The 23,278-nt window shown below is 34.7% G+C and overlaps 1 protein-coding gene across 1 annotated transcript; it reads right to left on the bottom strand.

Annotated features, from left to right (window-relative positions):
• Nucleotides 1-19,578: 19,578 nt before the first annotated feature.
• LOC100371966 (uncharacterized) lies at nt 19,579-21,801 on the bottom strand. Its single transcript, XM_006815233.3, has one exon. The coding sequence runs from the start codon at nt 21,722-21,724 to the stop codon at nt 20,879-20,881; it is 846 nt and encodes a 281-aa protein (XP_006815296.1). The 5' UTR covers nt 21,725-21,801; the 3' UTR covers nt 19,579-20,878.
• Nucleotides 21,802-23,278: the final 1,477 nt, after the last annotated feature.

The following is a 23,278-nucleotide window of genomic DNA, read 5'->3' as shown; positions in this document are numbered from 1 at the left end:
ATCAGATTTTAATCAGATTGCCGTGTATCCTGTTTATTCGAGATACCTAAATCATAACATCAGTACATTGTCTCAGACTCATAACTGTTTCTTTTTTCTCTCAGCTCAACAGGATAATACACTGACATGCATGACACCAAACATGACACCAAAATAGTTTTCAGTCATGTTGTTTTTATAAGTAATTTAAAACGCTGTTACATTCGGCTCTGAACAAACTGGATTAAACTTGGGCAGTTCTCGGCTCTCGTTCAACCAAAAACGTGTAAACGCATTAGATAAGATCTCCTGTTAATCAGTGGGAGGAGCAGTAGTTCAGCTCCGATGAAATGTTATTGTGTAAACGTAACAAATACTGTGGAAAATATTTCATTTAAATAGCCACTAAGATAGGGATGCTATAAAGGAAACAAAAATTGTCAGTGAGTTAGGTAGTCATCATGGAACAGCAATGGTGGTTGAAATATTCCATCCAAATAGCCACTAAGATAGGGGAGATGCTATAAAAGAAACACGAATTGTCAGTGAGTTAGGAAGTCATCAAGGAACAGCAATGCTGGTTGAAATATTTCATCCAAATAGCCACTAAGATAGGGGAGATGCTAAAAAGGAAACATAAATTGTCAGTGAATTAGGTAGTCATCATGGAACAGCAATGCTGGTTGAAATATTCCATCCAAATAGCCACTAAGATAGGGGAGATGGTATTAAGGAAACAAGAATTGTCAGTGAGTTAGGTAGTCATCAAGGAACAGCAATGGTGGTTGAAATATTCCATCCAAATAGCCACTAAGATAGGAGAGATGCTATGAAGGAAACAAGAATTGTCAGTGAGTTAGGAAGTCATCAAGGAACAGCAATGGTGGTTGAAATATTCCATCCAAATAGCCACTAAGATAGGGGAGATGCTATAAAGGAAACAAGAATTGTCAGTGAGTTAGGAAGTCATCAAGGAACAGCAATGGTGGTTGAAATATTCCATCCAAATAGCCACTAAGATAGGGGAGATGCTATAAAGGAAACAAGAATTGTCAGTGAGTTAGGAAGTCATCAAGGAACAGCAATGGTGGTTGAAATATTCCATCTAAATAGCCACTAAGATAGGGATGCTATAAAGGAAACAAATGACGTATTTGTAGCAAACACATTCATTCACTTTTCCACAAATAATTTTCAAAGTTGGAATAAGAAATTTTTAAAACGTGTAAATGAATATAGACCTTCTGTTCTTGATTCCGGGTGAATCAGTGCAAAGCCTACATGCCGCCATTGTTTTAATCTGTGATGAGCTCCTCGGTCTTCACATTTATGATACAGTAACTCTGATTGGTGGCGCCAGCTCCTTGGCGTGCCCAATCAAATGACTCAATTTAGCTGCAGTGAAATACAGCTTTTCCTAACACGATACGCACGAGTTCGTGGGCTGGTTATGAATGGCCGGCTTTAGTGAAACTGTGCGATTCCGACAATGAATGTAGTAATATTTCTAGTGATTTTTATATTTTTCCGTAAATCAAGATACCCATGAAAGAAGTGTACATTCAGTAATTGAGAACATCTGAAATACAACAATCCCACTCACTTCATTTTTATAAATATTTATAAATTTCAATGTCAGTTGATTCCAATCAGCCAATCAATGAGTGCAGTGTGAATGATTTCATTTGTAAATATTCCAATGTCGGTTCACATCAGTCAGTAGTAAACTCTGGTTCAATTTCAAATTTATAAATATTTATATAATTAAAGGACTGTGTCAATAGTAAATGGAAAAGTTAAGTGTTTTGTAGAATTTGTGATGATAATTTGAAAATATCAAAAATTTAATTAGCTGATTCAGTTAATGCAGCAATCCAATATTAATTTAAGTCATACATGACGCCATTTTGAATCTCACTCAACTCACACATAAAATTTTCCACTCAATGCAAGATCTCGCATAATCCGTGGACAGAACGTCTGTCACAAAAATCAAATGATTTTATTTTGAACTTGAATTTCTTTTTCCCATAGTTCAATGTCAATCGGGTGGAAATACAGTGATGAGATATTCTTACTTTATCAAAATGAACATCATCGAATGAGTCTAGCATATTATTATTAAAACGTGGAAAAACTCAAAAAATAATTTTGCATTTGTTGAATCCCACGCAACGTTTTGACGTCACTACATCTTGAATTCTGTTTAGTTCACACATGAAATAATAACTCATTGCCCATAGTTCTTGTTCATGTTCAATGTTTTGTGCTGTTTTTATACATTAGTGCAGTTGTTGAAAACTGAGAATAATCCAAGTAATACTGTAGAATACTTTATTTTCGCTTAGAATTTATTTTCGCTGAAGGGATGATTCCGTGAAAATAAAATCCAGCGAATATACTTTTTTTCCTTATATTTCACATTAAACTCATCAAAAATCAGTGAAAATAAATTCCAAGCAAAACGCCCAAAAAGCCTGTTCAGCGAAAATTTATTCCAGCGAAAATAAAGTATTCCACAGTATTGTGGTTTATGATACAGAAATACTTCACCCTTAAAGTTGTTGGCGATTCTAAGCAAGAACACCCTTTCTCGGTATCGGTGATCTCTATTTACTTAAAATAAAACAGGGAGATTTATTAATCCTTGAGATCCTTGCTGTGTAACCTTTACCATGAACATTTATTAAATACCGTTTTACAACTAAACTTCAGCCTAAAAAGTCGAAACTAAAAAAAATCGAAGAACGTTATTTAATAAACGAACAGCTTACCAACTTCTCCGTGCATGTTTCTGAACTGATTTCCGAGATGACACACGTGATCACATGCAGTCTTGTAAATTTCGCTGTCACTCGAGAAACATCATCCGTTTGTTGTTTACATCGTCGTATTTGAATGGAAATTTTCTGACAATCGTCAACATCGTCAGTACACATGATCATTCCACATTAAACACGATGTGTTAAAAAATAGTTCAGTTAATACTGTCTTAAAGTGGTAAAAACTTCGAAAATGTGAAAATATCAAAATAAACATGCTCGCTCGATGTGCGCCGCCATTTTGAATAATAAAAACATTTGCGCATCACCGCTTGAGGGCGTTTATTTCAATATCCGCGAGTGGGCGTGAGACACGACATAGGGTGAGCATTTATGGGTGGGCGTAGAATAGAATAGACCAGAAAAGAATATTTTATTTGACATAAAATAAAAAATATACGCAATATAACATCTAAGGTCAAGTATATAAACAAAATAAAATTGACACTGACAGATAAAACGTAAGTTTTACAAAACATAAAAATGTAATTCACAAAATTAGTAAGGATGTTCATAATGAAGATATCATTTGAACCTAATAATTTTTCAAGTTTGTCTTGTTTTTTGTAGAACTGAGAACGTGTATCTGATATTACTTGATGTTAAATTCAAGTAATGCATGTACAAGTATTTTATTATCGATAGTTCCGGTATTACAATGAATACAATTCCTTTTCTCTGAGGCGTTCTGTAATTTCTGTGGTTATATGCTATGAACCTGATTTGACAGGGTATCTTGTTTGTTTGTCCGCAGTTATTCCCGCTCGACTAAAAACTTCCCATAGTCTAATCAGTTGCCGTAAAAGGGTCGCAGTTTGCGACGATGGCTGTATCAAGGTACCGGCAACTCCGAATATGCGACAAATTGACCAAACGCGTATTCACGGCCCGGGGGTACATATAACTTGAAATGGGTCTTGTTTTTTTGTATCGGTCTTATTTCTGGTCAAGATAGGTATAAATAATATTTTTCCGATTTGGCATACTTATGGGTCCGTATTACGGTAACTATTTTATTTGAAATAAACAGTGTTGACAGAAATGGTACTTTAGTATAAATATGGGTATAGATTTTGCCACTATCCTGGTATAAAAATGATTACACTTTTGAGCACTCAGGGACACCTCCCTACTCAGCTATGTATCAACTGCCACCCCCGGATTCACGGTGACAATTTGATTGGTCGAAACCTCTTCAATTCAGTCAGTCGTGCTTAAAATCATGATCAGTGCCATCTATTGTCAGCCTGAGAAACTGTAGACGCCGTTCCAGTCCATTGCTAACATGCTGATGTAACCCGGTCCCAGACTCGCCATGGGGGGGGGGGGGGGTGTGGGGAGGTCAAACCAGTACCGTTAAGGAAAGAACAGATAAACTGAATTACTGAACAACTACTAGTGGCAGTCGAGGCGTACAGTCCCAGACTATGCCCACAGAATGTGCTCAATTTTCAATGCTGACTAGACTTGCATACAGACTCTTAATTGTTTTGTTTTTGTTTGTTTTTCCAATAAAATAAAATATGGGAGTGAATAAATGGCGAATACCGGGTTATCGTGGTAACCGTTTTTTTTTTTTTTTTTTTTTTTTTTTTTTTGCGATATCCCGGATTTCGCTATTTACACATTCCCGTGAAGAGGCAGTATAAAGTCTAAATGCAGACAAGACATTACAAACATCACAAAATAATAGAAATATAATCTAAATAAAATAAAATATAATTTTTTTTAAATCACATTGAATTGGGTGTTTATTATAAACAATACGGGAAATAAATCGATCTTCTTTTTAATCCAACTATTTTTTTACAAATTAAAATACTAATACATCTTTGAGTTCCACTTATTAAAAAGTCACGTGATATCATACTGAATGTGAATCAGAGGAGCATACAATCAGCGTATTATGTGCTGGTGAGATAGGGTTGTGTTGTGTAGAGACGTAGAACAGACTTTCATGAGACAAAGTCAAAATCAGAGATCTGTGATGTCCACTTTATTAACACATCAGTGTATTCAAACATTTCAAATCATGGGGGTTGGGGGGGTGGAGGTCTGTACTTAGTGCATTTTTTTCGCGATGTATTGTGTCTTTATTTTTCTTTAACGTGTCAACATTTTGTTCCAGAAACACATTGTATGCATTGTTTTCTCTCGGTGTCTTACTTGTATTTTTTTTACCAAATCTTCCATCCACATCCATTTTGTTTAATCATGATGGCCAACCCTTTCAAGTTCTCGTCGCTATTCAACAACTGTTGTATTCGGCCGGGCACCAATAAAAAAAAATATGTCAAAATATGTAAAAGTCGAACTACTGACCTGAATCTTACCCGACCTAGTTTAACATGGCATTGTAACGAACTCAACTCAACTCTCGGATGCGTGTGAATAATTCATGAACCGTCACCAATCAACTTCAGACAATATGACCAGCATAACTGAATCTTGTGTTTAACGTCTGATGGAAAAGCGATTAATATCTGGACTGCAATGCTTGAAGAAGTGCGGATTTAGAGGGGGTCCCTGTGGAAGCCGTATTGTGACCAATCTTTGTTACAAAACATACCTTTTTAAGGTTGGTCTTTGAGAGAAAATATACATGATTAATTTACAGATGAGAAACCAGGGATGAATGTATCCCACAACCTAAGGTACGATTCCAGGGAAATGAAGCGCTCCTCTGGAAACAACCCCCGGGGGGAGGCGTACGAGTTAAATCTGCTCATAGTCCCTCCGTAACCTTCAAGTTGAGGGACTGTGTTCTGATATTATTCATAAAGGGACTGTGTATTAGTAAAACATAGTCAATAATGAACGTACTGGGAGGTGAACGAACTACCATTCAACGACATTGCAAATATGTGCATATTTTTTCCGCCAAAATGGCAATACAACATTTTGCACATTTTTTATGCGTTTGTCAATAATTTCGTTCTTAATTTTGACCCGAATTGATTTCTGTTTTTATTGGCTTCAGGTTTTTCGCAATTTTGTTGAAAAAAAATATGAATATATATATGATTTTGTGCACGGTGAAAAACATATAATTATGAACATTGGGCACGAACTAGACAAATTACATGTAAAGGTCCGAGGTTCATGAACATTATACTGTAGAATACTTTATTTTCGCTTGAAATTTGTTTTAGAATAATTTATTTTCGCTGAAGAGACTGGATGTTTCAGTGACAATAAAATCCAGCGAATATACTTTTTTCCAATGTTTCACATTCAACTCGTCAAAAATCAGTGAAAATAAATTCAAACGCCCAAAATGCTTTTTCAGTGAAAATTAATTCCAGCTGAAATAAAGTATTTCACAGTACCATTAATTATTATATCAAACTTTACTTTGCACTTTGCAATTCACAAACAGAACAATTTTGTAAACACGGTGTCATGTGATACCTTTGTTTGAACTCTGTATACGTCACGTGTTTCGGGGTCAGAGCGCGACTTCGGAGCTGCCCATGGAGACATCTGCAAAGTCTCTCAATCATTGTCTGTGCCCTGTGAGGATTTGCCAATTTAAAAACTTGGGGGTTTGGAAGTTAATTTTCTGCTATAATTTTGCGTACATTAATATGTTCTTTTTATCCAATTATGTTTACATTGTATCGCCATTGCGCAGTTTATTGGTATTTATTGGTAATGTATTGGTCGACACCCCCCGGTGTTGTCAATAGGGAACCCTTACACAACCACGCAGTGGGATCCCCGTATGAAATCATGGAGGGGTGGAAGAGTGTTACCCGTGTATTTTTTTGTATTTCATGGTGTTTTACCTGTGCATTTTTCTGTTACTTGATTGTGTCAACAGTTTTTCTTAGCATGCATTTTCCCTCAGTGTCTAGATTGCATTTTTTCTTATTCAAATCCCACCGCTTCCGACATTTTTGACTTTCCAGTATGTATTTATTGTATGTGCTAACGATATGCCCCTCCGGTCATCTTAAGTGGTCAACCCAAGATTGAGCCACGGTTAAACCGCGATTGAGCTCAGGATTAGTCACGTGAGGATTAGTATTGTTTTGGCAAGGTTTCAAAAACAACCATGACCTTTGACCTGCATAATTCCAGCTTCCCTTATAAACAAGACACGGGATATTCCATTATGGAAAGGTAAAACGTCAATAGACGCCATTACATCGCGTCATGCAATTCGGACGTATAAATAAATAAATAAATAAAAAAAATAATTAATTAATAAATAAATACAAAATCAAGAACAATACAATATTTTGTTTCCGAGGCATGTTTAGACGATTCGATAAACAGCCAACGTCTCCACCCTCCTTCACCCCCTTCCCGTAAATGGTTTGGTCATATTGAGCTGATGTCTTGTTTACCTACGATTATAAACAGGCCATGGTCCAAAGTGAAAACCATGCAAGGGAAAAATATTGATTTTGGGACAGGTCGATTGTTTTTCTTGGTGCGAGTAAATTTGAAAACAAGTCTGCAAGCGAAATCTAGTGCATTATTAACGAGAAAACACGTGACGTGTACACAAAGCTTTTCTGCAAGGTTAACCCTGTCTCCTCGGCGTCTGTTTCTCCGCTTCACTACTGCTCAGACTAGTGGAAATATTTTCGGTAGCGAAGTCTATAAACAGACGGAGGAGTCTGGGGTACCAGAGAAACAACACTTCTTCGAAATTAACGTTCCAGAGCATCGTGCCTTGTTTCTTGACAGGACGGTTCGACCCCGTCCCCTGGCGAGGCCATAGAGAGTCAGATGGGTTGGGGTGTAAAAAAGCCGCGCATTTACGGTCCCTGTTTTTCAGTGCATACGTCAGGGGTCCATGTGCCGCCACTGTCTGTTTGCATATTCCATCCGTACACGGTTACTAGTTACTCTTTTTTAGTAACCGTGATTCGTATGATGTATACAGATTGAAATGAAGTGTTATTTTTTTTAAGGAAAAATATTAACCATTTCACCACTAGACCTTCTCGCCCAAATTTTTCTGAACTTTTTTTCTAATATTTTTAAGTATTTCTGTAAATGAATCCTAATTTTAGAGTTAACTGACAAAATTTGGATAAATTTTCAGTTTTTACTCAAAAAAATTTGGCAATTTTTGTCCCAATCTTCTGAAGGAAAGTACAGACTATAAACGGGACTGGATTTTTAAGACAAGAGTCTGCAATATGTGCAACAATGACCATGTTGAAGATAAACAACATTTTGTCACAAATTGTCCTCATTACAATGAAATAAGATTAAAACTTTACATTGTAGCTAATAAACGTATACCAAATTTTGACAAATTTAGTAATGAAAATAAATTCATATCATTACTAAGTGACGAGAAAATGTCTATTCCTTTAGCGCAATATTTAAAAAACTGTTTTAATACAAGACAGCAGCACCTACATAAACTAAGCCAGTAATACATTCCTTGTATTCAAATTATTATCTTTTTTTTTTCTTTATGTTTTTTGTTTCTTTACTTTGTATGTAGTTATTTTTTTTACTAATATCTGATTTGTAACCCTTTTCATCCCCTCCGGGGGATGTTGTGTGTAATAAATAAATAAATAAATGAAAAAAAACTCTGCTTCGGGCTAGTTGTTGACTCTCCTGCGCAGTGTACCAAGATCACCCCTACATGTGCATACATGTCTCCAAGTTAAGTTTGTGCCATTTTCGTGACTTCAGCTATTTTCACAGGCTCTTCGACCGGCCTTCCACAGCAGCTCACACAGAGCCCATAGAAATACATGGTACAGTGGTGCGCGTCTTAGCAACGTAGAATGTAGCCCATCCCCTTAGAATACACAAAGTTTGAAAAAAACTGAGCAAAGCATAACATAAAAATAACATAATTTTGTCCAATGAGACACTTAATAGCCCTTGATTGTGAAATTGTATCTAACACGCATAGTACTGTATGGTGACATCATGCCAAGATCCCATTCAAGTCTCATCTCGTAGATAGCGAGACTGATGCTACGACCTTCTGACATGAGATAGGCGGTTTGTAATAAAATAATAAAACATGTATTACCACATTCATAGTGAAAAAATGTAATACATTGAAAATGTACAGAAAATATAGTTATCGTAATTCGTCATATCGTGAGCAGCTATTTTATCTACCTGGACATCCCAGTATCATAGTAACCTCGGGCATGCGCATTCGCATTTTTCTGAGTTGGAACGCTTATGCGGGAGCAAGATTGAAACGGGGTCTTGGTATCATGTCACCGTAGTTTCAAACCCCAAGTAATGTAACTCTGGTATTACCTATAAAAAAAGTTTGAAAATTGATCAATGCATTGCTGAAAACAAGGAAAAAACATATTTTTAGCCAAAAATTACATATTTAGAAACAAGACCTTAGTTACCATGGAAACATCTCAAAACAAAAATTGGTGTGCATATTTACAGCTTAGTGATACACCCTTGTAGCAAATTTCCTGTCAAAACATTTCAGAGATAGCAATGTACATTTCAATTAAAAAAAATTGAAGATATCACAAATCTGAGAGTGGTCCACCTGTAGTACCTACCGGGTATATGTATAATATCATAGCAATAAAACTTGCAGGTTTTAACAAGTAGTCAAAAAGATTACTTTTTATCAAAAATGACAAAAGTATTCAACAAAATTAGAGAATTGAAGATATCATCACAAAATGAAACAAGCAGCCTGTCGACTGAGATAGCTCCGCTGTTAGCAATGCACAACATGGCAATTAAAGAACAGAAGATATCATTAGAAAATGAACATTATGTATAGTATCAAAGCAATGGGACTTGCTGTTTTCAACAAGAATTCAAAAATATCATTTTTCACCAAAAATGACAAAAATATTCACCAAAATTAGATAATTAAAGATATCATTACAAAATGAACAAATCTGAGAGAGGTCCACATGTAGTACCTATATATGTAATATCAAAGCAATTGGACTTGTGGTTTTTAACAAGAAGTCGAAAAGATCACTTTTTACCAAAAATGACAAAAATATTCATCAAAATTAGAGAACTAAAGATATCATTACAAAATGAAAAAATCTGAGAGTGGACCACCTGTAGTACCTATACATATGTATATGTAATGTCAAAGCAATAAGACATGCAGTTTTTTACAAGAAGTCAAAAATATCACTTTTTACCAAAAATATTCACCAGAATTAAAGATATCATCATGAAATGAACAAATCTATGTGAGGTCTGTCTACCCATGGTACACCAAGTATCAAAGTAATCAGGCTTGTAGTTTTCAAGAATAAGTTGACAAAGTTAACAGCGAAGCTAACAAAGTATTTGGGTAATACTAGTATATCACCTATTACACTGAAATTGATTCATGCATGTCCAAGTTATGATCAGATATACACACGCCCAGAAATGTTAAGAGAATAGTTTAATTATGTAATATATTTTTTTTTTTCAAAATTAGTTTACATATTTATTTTATTATCATTATATTTATTACCGGTAGTTGTATTGTACTTCATATTTTTTGTTTGTGCGAGACAGCCTCCATCTCATCTAAAATCAAATACTGTAGAATGCTTTATTTTCACTTGGAATTTATTTTCACTATTTTTGCTGAAGGGATGATTCCGTGAAAATAAAATCCACCGAATATACTTTTTTTCCTATATTTCACATTAAACACATAAAAAATCAGTGAAAATAAATTCCATACAAAATGCCCAAAAAGTCTTTTCAGCGAAAATTAATTCCAGGGAAAATAAAGTATTCCACAGTAGCTAAATATTCCTAGCTTAATATAATTAATATTTACATTTGATTGATTTTTTATTTTCATATTATTTTAAACAATCTATTTTTATGCTATCTTTTTGTTTTTATGTCTAATTTATGATGAATGAACGTAAGCACGAAAATCCAAAGCACCCGTTCCGCACATCTTTGTCTGGCTGGGGCTAAACATAATATAACGTTATTATGAGGATACCTTAAAGTATGCACGAAGACAGTACTGCTCGAGTATCGACCGACGTGCAGCGGAGGTCGATGCGATAGGGTACTGTCTTCATGGGTACTTTGAGGTATCCTCGTAATAATTTTATTATTATACATCTTTTCTTCCCAAGGATACATCATGGGAATGCCGAAATCCAGAATCAGCGAACTTTTTTGTGTGGAGTCTGGTCAAACCCTGGTGGCAGCCATGTTTGTTTTTATTATTCCATTTGCTTATATGGTAGGATGAAAATATCCCATAAAATACCGCAAAATTACGGCACGCTGTAACTTATGGCGTTATGATGACAGATGTATAAAAATGTGTAAAATCATAGAAACAAATGATATTGTAGGGCAACATTACTCTCAGAAAACACCAGAATTTGTAGATTTGTTTTTGTTTATCTTAATTATTTCAAAACCCCCCCTTCATGGTCATGGTCTGCCCTGAATTGTAAAATCTTTAAATGGTTGCCATGGCTACTGCTCCAGTTTGCACAATTTAGAACATTATGAAATGAAAGTGGATATATTTATCAATTACTGTAGAATACTTTATTTTTGCTTGGAATTAATTTTTGCTGAAGGGATGATTCAGTGAAAATAAAATACAGTGAATTTTCTTTTTTTTCCTATATTTTACATTCAACTCGCCAAATATCAGTGAAAATAAATTCCATACAAAACACCCAAAAAAAGTCTTCTCAGCGAAAATTAATTCCAGCTAAAATAAAGTAATTCACAGTACCTCAATTGCTTTCATATAACCAACTTGTTTTTATTCTGTAATAAATTTATATTACTGTAATCATAATTAGGCTAATTCAAGATGTCACTACTGGTAAAAATAAAATATAATCTCACAATGAGATTGTTGACACTTTAGCTAAATTAAGATTCAGTTAATTCATGAGGGGGGCAAGGGCTATTTTCGTTCAACGTAATTGCAATATTTTTTTGTTCGTACAACGTAAATAGAAAAAATAATTTCCGTAATTCTGTAATCAGCGGCTAGATGTACAACGTAATCAATCAAATATTTTTTTCGTACACTGTAAAAATGTGTAATTTTTCTCGGTTCGTACAAGAATTTACATCCTAATAAAAAAATCTTAAAAAATAATCCAGGGAAATTACATTTTAGAAACTGTAAAACGACTAGATGATACAATTCACTACAAAATTGAATGTCAAGACGTAAAAAGCCCTCTAACCGAATGAAGAGCATTACGAAGGTAATATGCGCATGCGTCTCTACACACGGTGCAGCAATGGTGGAGAATTTGAGTTGGAGAGCTCTTCGGACCATTCAATGTTTCATTTTTTAACACTGTAAACTGTAAAAATGTTATTTTTTCATTGTAAATTGTAAAAAACCCTTTTTATTTCCCGCAAAACTGTACCAGCTACCCCCCTTGCCTCCCCTCATTCATGCGTGGAGTCAAATTTGCTAAAATGGCATGTAGCTATTTAAACATGTTTTTCAGTATATAGGCATTCTTTCCATATTACGCACGTTGCCATAGAATTGTCACCATTTCTTATAAATTAACTGCAAGAAGGGAAATTCTGACTTGAAATTCAAAAAAATTCTTGAAACCCAATTAAAATCTCTAAAAGGTAGATTTGCTAATTTGTACATAGAGAATTTTGCTGAAAAATTCTACAGGAAAAAATTGCTAAAAAAAACTTTACAGAAGGCACAAGGCAAAGATGAAAATTGTTGTAGTAAAATTATCAAATTAATTTTTCTAGAATCTTGCCATTTGCCAGCCCTTAACGTTTTGGCGCCATCTGCAAAATGATTTTGTAGTCTGCTCCTTCCCGAATAAAATATTGATATAAATTGACAAAACTTTTGATCAATAAATAAAAACAATATCTGAAACTGTTTATATGATCCAAAATGATGACGAAATTTAGTGAAAATTTTATAAAATGTGAAAATATTTGCACTTTATTTTAGATGGGCAACGTATTACTCAATGGGTTTTATGAGGTTAAACAGCAAATTTGGACTTTATATGTGGCTGGATCTAGTAATCGTTATTATTATTATCACTCTGAGCGCCAAAGTTAACTTCTGTCACCAATGACAAATTTTAAACATACATAATTTTTTCACATTTTTTCCCAAATTTTGATCTATATTTGTAGTCAATTAAAACACATGTCCATTTGGTCCAAAATTATCAAAAAAATACATAAGAACTCGATGAATATTGCAATAACATTTTGCAGGGAAATGGTTAAAGAGTTGAAGGTCACTGGTATTTTAATGTCACCATGTTGACATTTGAGCAAATAAGTTGTTCCAGTGGCGGTGGCACAGGGGAGACAGAGGGGGTGATCGCCCTCTCAAAAAAAAATTTACCTGAAACCCTTTGTGTCAGCAAAATTTGACCCTCAAAATGCAGGAAGTAGCGTTTCAGCGGGTGTAGATCTCTAATTTTTTAAGAGGGAGCATGCCCTTGGACCCCTTGTAAGGTTGCACCTTTGGCGCAATGTTGTTAAGCAGATCCCCCCCCCCCAATAAATAATATCTTAGCGGTATTGTGTTGACCAGTAGTAGAGAGTAGACAAAATAACGGTGAAGCATTAAAAAAGACACATGTACTAATTAATGAATATTTACGGCAAAAACTACACAACACTTATCATCATAGAGTAAAACATTTGGCAAATGATGAAATGCTGGAGAAACACTTGTCAAATGATGAAATGTTTAATAAACACTTGGATGATAATTTTAACTGCTTCTCTTATGTTATCACCATGGCAACACACACAAAAACATCCCAATCCATGAACAAGTTTTTCACAAAAACGCAACAAATTCAGTTAATACAGAAGAAACCATGACAACCTATATTATATATATATATATATATATTGATTTATTTATAAATTAATTTCTATGACGGTTATTATTTTGCAAGAGTCAAATGCAGAGTAAAGTGAAACGTTACAGGGGGGGGCAGGTATTTCAGTTCACTTTTGCCAAAAATCTACTTTCTGGTGTCTGGTTTAGGCAGTGAAAAATAAAATATTGAAAACCTTTTATTTTTTCCCATTATTCGCCATTACGGGGACATTTTTTTTGTTTAAATTATTATATCTTATTGATCTCTATAATTTCCCAGCAAACATTTTTTCCTGTTTTTATGTATTTTTCAATATTTTTTTAAATAATTTTGATCCAAAGCAACATAATTTCCTATTGACTAAAAGTCTTGGTCAAAAGTTTAAAAAAATTATAAAAGAATTATTCAATTTCGAAATTTTTGATGGTCACAAAGTTGACTTTGGCGCTCAAGGGGTTTAAAGATTTTTTTTTTGTGTGTGGACTTTTATAGATATGTATTGTATATGGAAGATATAGGGTGATCCCGGCAATCCAGTTTTTCCTAATTGGCTACCAAATCATAACACCTAACAGTCAGACCAATCAGAGAAAAGCTTGTTGAGAGATTTTTTTGACGAATCAAATTCTGCCTTCTATATATGCTTTGGACAATCCACTTACATAATTAACATATACTGTTACTTGAGGTACCAGTGTGTGAGTGTTAGGGATGACGTCAAAAGATCGATGTCAGATATTTGCTTTAGTTTTGGGGGGGGTGACCTCAAAAAGTTTCCATCCTACAAAAACGATTTTATTTTTTAATGAAGTCAAAAAAATCTTGGAGTATTTGTAATTCATTTTTTTTCTACTCAATCATAGACAAAAATAACAGAAAATGAAAAAAAAAACACATCCAAGACGAGAAAATGGTTTGGTCAGAGTGTAAATATGTGCGTCAAATGAGGTCAATTTCAGGGCTTTTTACACCCACCCGAAAACCAACTGCTATGGCATACTACTGTCCGATTATCAATTTGTATGGTGAATGTAGTCTGACGCCATGGTCAATATTTATCAATTAAGTTTTTAGTTGGGGGGGGGGGGGGACTAAAGGAATTAAGTTTTTTACTCTGACAGGGCCCAATACGTGAAGCTTCAGTTTATATGGCACTATAAATTGAAATGGCCTTTATCCACGTCATGGTAGCCACAATATTTACTGACACACCCAGAATAAGTCACCAGTTTGGCATTTGGCCAGTTTATCAACCATCTTGGTTTGGTTTTCTTTCCTACTCATTTATAATGATGTATTGTCAACAAGGTAGGAAGACAAAAGAGCATGATGACAATAGATGATAAATGAACCAATCAACACCCTTGTTACTAAAATAAACTTAATTGGCATCAATGAATTGTCCTGAATAAAAAATATACCAGCTTGGCAGAACTCACATACTGTAAAATGACTAATTTTCGCTGGGTTTAAATTTAGCTGATTTACCATTTCAGGCATATTCAGTGGGTTTTAAATTCATGGTTTTATCATTTAGTTTATGCGTTCTATGCTGAATTTTACATATTCACTGGGTTATAATTTAGCGCATTTTCCAGTCAGCGAAATAAGCAAAATTAAAACCCAGTGAATAATTAATCCATTTACAGTAATAAGATTATTATGAGGATACATCAAAGTATGCATGAGGACAGTACACTGCGCATCGACCTCCACTGCCCATTGGTCGATACTCTTGCAGTACTGTCTTCTTGCATACTTTGAAAACCAAGTGAATAATTACAGTAAGTGGATCATTCTTAGGTGGGAATCAGAACTTTGTGGATGAGGAAAGGTTCTGAACCGAGAAAATTGTGGAAAAAAAATCTATAGGGAATATTAAAGATGTAAAATATTTAATTACAACCCACATTTGAAATGAAAAAATTCCAGCAACATAGTTTGAGAAGGAAAAATTTTCAAAAGTGTTAACCTTGTACATTAGGAAAAAATTTCCACAATTCTTCTAGCCCTAATTGAAAAGAAGCATTTAGTAACTTTCTTTGTTTTTTGATACTATATATAATTTGTTTTCATGTTTATTAATTTAATTTTATTACTCAGAGCCCAAAAAGATTGTAATTTCTTTACGGTGATAATAAAGTGTTATTGTATTGCATTGTATAATTGTCACCCTCAAACTCAGCAATAATTGATCAAACATTGAAAATATTAAATAAATTGGCTTATTTTAGACGAATTGATCAAGTAAAAATATAGGTATTTAATGCTCTACACTACAACAATTTCAGTCGCCCAAAATATGGAGTCAATGCAAAGCTTGTCGACCAATCACAAAAAAGCTTGTCTGTTGACAGGTTTTTCAACGAATCAAATTCACTTTTGTAAATATGCTTTGATGGGTGGAAGCAGAGTCTAAGCATAGACCCTTTTTTTTGGGTTTCCTCCCACCTTTTTTTCTCTCACAGGACAAGTTTTTTGCATAATCCCCAAACTCAAACAGCAAGAATAAGTCAAGTTAAACTTTCAATGCCAAATTGTAGTACAGGAAATTCTTAACTTTTTTAAATACTACTGTACAATGACTAATTTTCACTGGGTTTAAATTTCACTGATTTATCATTTCAGGCATATTCAGTGGGTATTAAAAATTCACAGTTTTATCATTTAGATAATGTGTTCTATGCTCAATTTTACATATTTACTGGGTTTTTAATTTAGCGCATTGTGAAGACAGTGAAATGAGCAAAATTAAAACCCAGTGAATAATTAACCCTTTTACAGTATAGTTTTTCCCTGGAAAAATTTGGTTCAAAATTCAGCAAATTTTTAGGTATTTTTCTATAATTTTATTCTGGACTGAATGGACGTAATCTCTCATTGTTTATAGATCTTGATAAAATTTATTTAAAATTGACAAAATTACCCACGCAGATAGGTTTTATGAAATGCAACAAAAAGTGAACTTTGGTATACAAAAGGTTAAAGGTTAATGACATATTCTGGGGTGGAGGACGAAGTAGTTTCATTTTTTGACATCTTTAACACTCAGTTTGTATACTGTAGAATACTTTATTTTCGCTTGGAGTTTATTTTCGCTATTTTCACTGAAAGGATGATTCCGTGAAAATAAAATCCAGCAAATATACTTTTTTCCCTATATTTCACATTCAACTCGTCAAAAATCAGTGAAAATAAATTCCTTACAAAACACCCAAAATGCCTTTTCAACGAAAATTAATTCCAGCTAAAATAAAGTAGTTCACAGTAGCCTGATTTAATTAACACTTTAAGCATCAGAGTTCAGGCACCATCCACAAAATAGTTCCATTTCAGAAATGTTGCAAAAATTTCTAAATTTTTGATCAAAAACTAGAAACAATGTCATAATTTGTCTGTTTGGTCCAAAATTAAAAATGAATTCAGTAAAAATTACATAAAATGTGAATGTATTTAACCAAATTTACGGGTAAGTGGGGAAGAAATTTGGTGCTTAGTAGGGTAATGAAATATTTTCCATTTGAGTTCAAAGTCATCTTTTCATAAAATAAACCTAATCAATTTTCGCTATTTTTTTTCAAAAATTTTGACGACCTATAGCAAATTATGCCCATGTGGTATTTAACAAAGAATATAAATTTACAGAAAAATTTGCAAAATGTTGCACAAAAATGTGGGAGGAAAATCGTGTTGTTCATGGTTAATTACAGGGCCTGTTATTAGGTAACAATACTAGTTTTTTTAAGGGCCATATGCTATGATTTTGTCACTTGTTTAATCTATGTTACATCGATACAAAATTATTAAATACATGTATAATGAAATATTGGCTCTGCACAAAATTAATTTTTGGATTTGAACAGAGAATAATTACTGTAATATCCATCCTCACGTTGTCAGTATAATATAAGCGGGGGTGGCCATTAGGTAGCAGACATTCAATGCATTTTGTCAGGTTCAGCCAAATAAAATTAATTTTGTGTTTCTGGTAACTCTACCTACTCATTTTTAGGGTAAAATCGATAAATTCATTTTTTGTTTTTAATTTATTCGCTTTCTTCTATGTAGTGAACAACTTTAAAGCACTTTACAAGTACTAAGGAATATATTCTGTAACCTATTTTTTACATCTGTCATTAAAACATTATTATGTTATGACTGGATTTTTTTTTTCAAAACAGATAAAAAAAGAAAAATTCCTGCCTTTGCATTTTAGAGTTACTGTAAACATTTGTTTTATTTGGAAACACCAAAAATCTCCCTCTGTACGTTCCAAAGTCTTATTTATCGGCCCAAGCAGTTTTTCACATGGATTCATATACTGTTACCACTTTATATATTTTAGCTGTAATTGATTTGTATGGAATTTATTAATTATCACTGATTTTTGGCAAGTTCAATGTAAAATGTAGGAAAAAATGTATATTTGCTGAATTTTATTTTCACTGAATCGTTCCTACAGCTAAAATAGCCAAAAATGTATTCCAAGCGAAAATAAAGTATTTTACAATACATTAATGGAAAGAGGAATGCATTTTGAATTTTATTTCAATTATGTATTTTGTGTGCATTGTATGGGATTCGCAAGAATTAAAAAAACCTGCTAAGATAACTAGTCGACAGCCGCCTCACCTACTGTACGGAAATCTAGTTTCTTTGTTAGCGATGTAAAGTACTGTTTGAGTAGAGTAGGTACGAAAACCGAGTGCTGCAGGCATCTGCACACATTTCATACTCGGCATTCTGTACCTTCAAGTACTCCAACAGAACTTATGGTGCTCACGGGAGAGATGATTTACAGTCTACTAATTTCCCCTAATTTGATACTAACATTTGGCAATTTTTTCTGTAATTTCTTGAACCAAATTTCACCATTGGTTAAAGTTTTTTAATCAAAGTTATTGACAGAATTATGCAGATTCATTTAGTGAAAAAAAATTCAGCTTTTTAATGATTACGGCCGAAGGAGGGAAAAAAAATCCAAAATTTGTAGGGGCATCTCAAAACTGGATTGTTAGGATAATGGGAAAACGCCAGTGCGATGTCTTTTGAAAATCTTTTATAATTTAATTTATGTAGTATGCTACAATACATTAAACTTGTGAATCCACTCGCCTATTATGGAGTGTTTTAAATTTACTTGATAGGGGCAGAGTAGGGCAGGAGACATGAATTGTTAGTTACCTTTGTCAATTTTGATCATAGGAAGGGAGGTTAAATTTAATTATGTGAGAAGTAGGAAAGTCTTGAATTATTGTTCAATAGCAAAAGTGCATTCATCAGTCTTCTCCCCAGAAAAATAGCATAGAAGATAGAATAGTTTACATAACAATAGAATACGTTTATTACATCTATTGTTTTTATTGTCACACTCATTTGACTATTTTTTATCCAAAATTAAAATCGGGAACCCCTTCTCTATACAGTCTTAGGTTGCCCCCCCCCCCCCAATTCATGACATGAAAATGTTGAAAAGCAACAGAACTCAACCTTGAACTTGAAGAAGCAATATCTGCTTTCTTAGTTACAAGGATGTAATAGGGCAGTGTTTATTAGGGGAGGAGGGGGGGGGGGGTAACAACACCCAGGAATGGTAGTTCAATAAACCAAACTTAGTAACACCTAGGTCATTCTATTGAATAGTATTTCAGGGGTTTCGTTAAGAGCCGGCTGCCGGCCATATGGCCTGATATAAGCCCAAATTAGCCGCCTACTTTCTAGTCTCCCACCCCGACTGTCTACACCAGTTGCCCTGCAGAGAGCCTTTTTATTTATTTGTGGCGAATAAATGCATTTGTGAAACCCCTGGTATTTAAATTTGTGTCGTGGCAAAAGTGAACTGATATTTTTCATGCCCATATAAGGAGGGGACATGTTTACATCCCTGATTTAGGGGATACTGCATTTTTCTGACTTGACTTTTTTTTCTTTAAAAAAAAATAACATACAAAAATATAATATTGTACTTTATAATCTTCTTTTGGCCAGAATATTTTATTTTCTGAAATCAACATGGTGTACATTTACACTGCAGACAATGACCATTGCAGAACTTGACCAATCAATATAACTTTAACCACAGACCTTAGAAAAATCTACGTTTTAACACGACTTGAAAAACTAGCAAGGACATTTCATTGGCTGTTTGCTTTCTATACTATCACTGGTATTTTATAGTCATCTTGTTTTTATTTCAAGGTTTGTTGGCAGCAAATATTTAGAAATTTGTGAAATTTGAAAAAAAAAAATGTTAACCGCAAATTGGATGAAAATGTACGCTTTTAAAATACTGTATCACAGCAGAAAAAAAACTGCAAAAATAACATAATGGCAGACCTAATGAGGATTTCACAAGTTCAGTCTTTAAATGGCGATGAAAATAGCCTGTATTGCCTTCTGCATCATTCTATTTTTTGGGAAAAGTTACACACCATCAGTGGTGATAACAAAAGGTACAATAATTAACATTCTCAATGCAGCAAACATTTTTGTTTCTGTCTTCAGATATTTTTTCAGATATATTAAAAAGCATTAGCTGGTAACATTTTGCTAAACTAAACATCTTCCTGAATTCCTAGTTCACCTTTTAACAAATTTCATTCAAATTCTACAGATACAGTCAAATTAAAACTCCAGTTTTTCAGTGAATTCGTATAAAAGTCTTCCAACAGCCAATAAAATTCCATGCAACATATATCTGGCATTGAGGGCTTTTTTTGAAGGAAGAAGTACAAAATCATACTGGCCCAAATAACATTTTCCAGATGAGTCGCAGAATTATATTTTTAGTTTCACACGCTAGAAATTTCTTTTTTTTATATGAAAGTTCATACAAAATATGCATATTTGTGCATCAGTTCTGAAATTTATGTCTTTATTTTGTTATCTTAAAAATCAGAGTTAACAGACTTTATGGTGAAATGTAAATAAAAACCAGTATAATTTTAGACTTCTTATCTCAGTACCTGGACACTGCCCATTTAGGAATTAAAATAAACAAGCCTATTCATTGATATCGAATCGAACTATGGAGCTCCATAGTCCGACTAAACGTCAGCCACAGAACGATTTCATTTACAAACAAACCGTTAGACTGTCATTACAATCTCAGTGGCATTTAATTTCTTTGAAGAATACACGCGCGAAAACATTAGCATATTCCAGGGCCCTTCAATTCTCTGATAACTAAAGTTCACACGTTACCGACACAGTAAATATTGTGAATGGCATTTTCGCGACTGCCAGCGATGTCCATGTTTTTCACGTACTGTGTTTACGCTCTCGTCCCATTTTTGCCTTATTCAACTCCGCAGTCAATAACACAATCTTTTGATTCAACTCCTCAATCGTCCTATCTTTTCTTTCCGAGCTCCTCTTCTCCGTTAAACGACTTTCTTTATCACGTTGTCGCTTCTGTTTCTCCAGTTTGAGCGATTCCTCTAGTTCCGTCACATAGTTTTCAACGCGGATAAATTCCTTCACTAAATCAGTCTTGATCATAGAGTGGAGCGCTTCCTCGTGCAAGCGTTCATACGTTTCACTAAAATCTTTTTCGAAGAACTGTACTTCCCCGTCGCTCGTGCAAAGCTCGTCCGAAGAGTCCATACTTGTTTGACGCGAGTAAGTCCCGTCCATATTGAAATCCGGGGTGTTGACTTTGTGGTCTTCCATCAAAAACTGAGTTGTGTTATACGGTGTCAACCGATGTTTACGTTTTTCTTCGGCGCGTTTAGCTTCTCTGTCTTCCAAATTTTTCTTTTCTTTCCAAGTCATTTCGGTATACGGCTTCCATCTTCGTTTGGTTTTGTTTTTTCCACGGCGATGCTTCTTTTTCCCAGGAACAAAATTTCCATTCGTCTCCGTGCGGTGATTATTATTGTTCGTGGCCCCTCCTCTTCTGGTTCTTGATCGCTCGGTCTCGTCGGGGCTACATTCACTCGATTCTATTCTCTGATCGTCTGCTTCCATTTTACTAAATTCTCCGGAAATACGCCGCTCAAGACTTGGCATCCCACGATGGGTAGACCGTAATCTTAATGAAAATTTCACAAAATCCACGGTGGGTGAAATTAGTGGGCGATAAACAGGCTGTGTACTCACAGACATGTGCTCTGTCCTCTACAGAATCCTAGCGTCAACTGATTATTTTCAGACTGCCACACAACACTTCAATCCGTCACGTAAGTAGTATTCATGCGCAAAAAACATAAACCGGAAATGTGAAAAAAAATGCGTATATCGGATATTTCACAGCCATCGATTGTAGAATATATAACATATTTTAAACAAGTTTATCTACGTGAAAACAGAGCTTACAATCATAAAGCCTAATAATGCAATATTAGAGATTTCTTGGCGAGTACCTAAGCACTTTCGCGGAACAATATAGCAATTATGCTAATTAGATGATGTCGAAATGGACGTGGCAAAGCGCAGTCACGTGGTTAGTTTGTTTACGCAATTTGCATACAATTGTAAACTACGGAAGCAGTTAGGGTTATTTTTAGAGCTTTGCCAATAACTGATATTGGAGCGGCAATATTGATATTCGATATTGTAATATTTCGACCGTTGACACGGACATACACTTGTTTATTGTGTCCATCGAGAGCAGCTCGTGTTCCCTGACTGCGTTATATGCCTTCGACAATTCCGGCAACACGAGCCACGAAGACATGACTCCGGAAAAACTCCGGAGGATACGAGTGAATCGGAAGTTGAACCACAGACCCCCGGCATAATCGGTTTATTGTAACTCAATATTCGTGTCTTTCTTTATTGTATTTCTGTGTCAACATTTTTTTTATTATTTATTATTTTTATATACAAAACCACAGTGATTGTATTTGTAGGAGGGGTGACTTTTCATAACACTTGCATTGACCAGGGAGCTGTCTCATTACAGTTCCCTGCATAGACTACCAATGATGTTTTTAAAGCAATGGCGGATCTAGGGGGCTTGGAGTCCGGGGACCCCCCCGTTGAAAAAAATATTCAATTTGTTTTTGTATAATACAAAAATCTTTAAAGTTTGGTCCCCCCATAAAAAAAACTGTATCCGCCCCTGTAAAGACTGACATATGTTAAACTATGGTAGTAGAAAAAAGATCTCTTTTCTACCTCCATGGTTAAACTTGAATACTAAAATGCTTTGTGTGTTTTTTTTTAGACTAACAGGGGTAGCCCGGCGTGGATCAAGATAACGTCGACAAAATCCCCCCCCCCCCCACCGTGACATCACGTGTCCAAGGTACAATGTGTTTGCTATGTCCTGACATGTCTCGCTCGTTTTAGCGACGCTTCCCGACTACCTCTATGATTGTATATTATTTACAGCCAGGCGTGGCAGATTTAAAAATTTGGTCAGTTGGGCCCGAAATTATAGAGGTTCTGGTCGCATTACCCTTTTCCCGTAAATATGTTAAAACACATTATCTCGACCGGTCTAGAAACGGACCGTTTTTCTTTAAAACAGGGCTCGTCGTGTGGGTAAATAAACCATTCACACCTGCGGATTAGAGTGCATATCATGAGCGTTGTCTATGGAGGGACTGTACTAGTTAAACATGCAATTATCACAATTTAATCTATATACTGTGTTTAATTTTCCAAAACGACATGCTGCGACTTTCAAGTAAAAGTAAAACCTCCGACATGCTC

The sequence above is a fragment of the Saccoglossus kowalevskii genome, chromosome 20 (genome assembly GCF_978046115.1).
Source record: "Saccoglossus kowalevskii chromosome 20, keSacKowa6.1, whole genome shotgun sequence".
Taxonomy (NCBI): Eukaryota; Metazoa; Hemichordata; class Enteropneusta; family Harrimaniidae; genus Saccoglossus; species Saccoglossus kowalevskii.
This window is presented reverse-complemented; position numbering and strand designations above follow the sequence as displayed.

What these genes read in the sequence shown, in the direction of transcription:
- LOC100371966 (XM_006815233.3), bottom strand. Translation starts at nt 21,724, where the DNA reads ATGTCTGTGAGTACACAGCCTGTTTATCGCCCACTAATTTCACCCACC.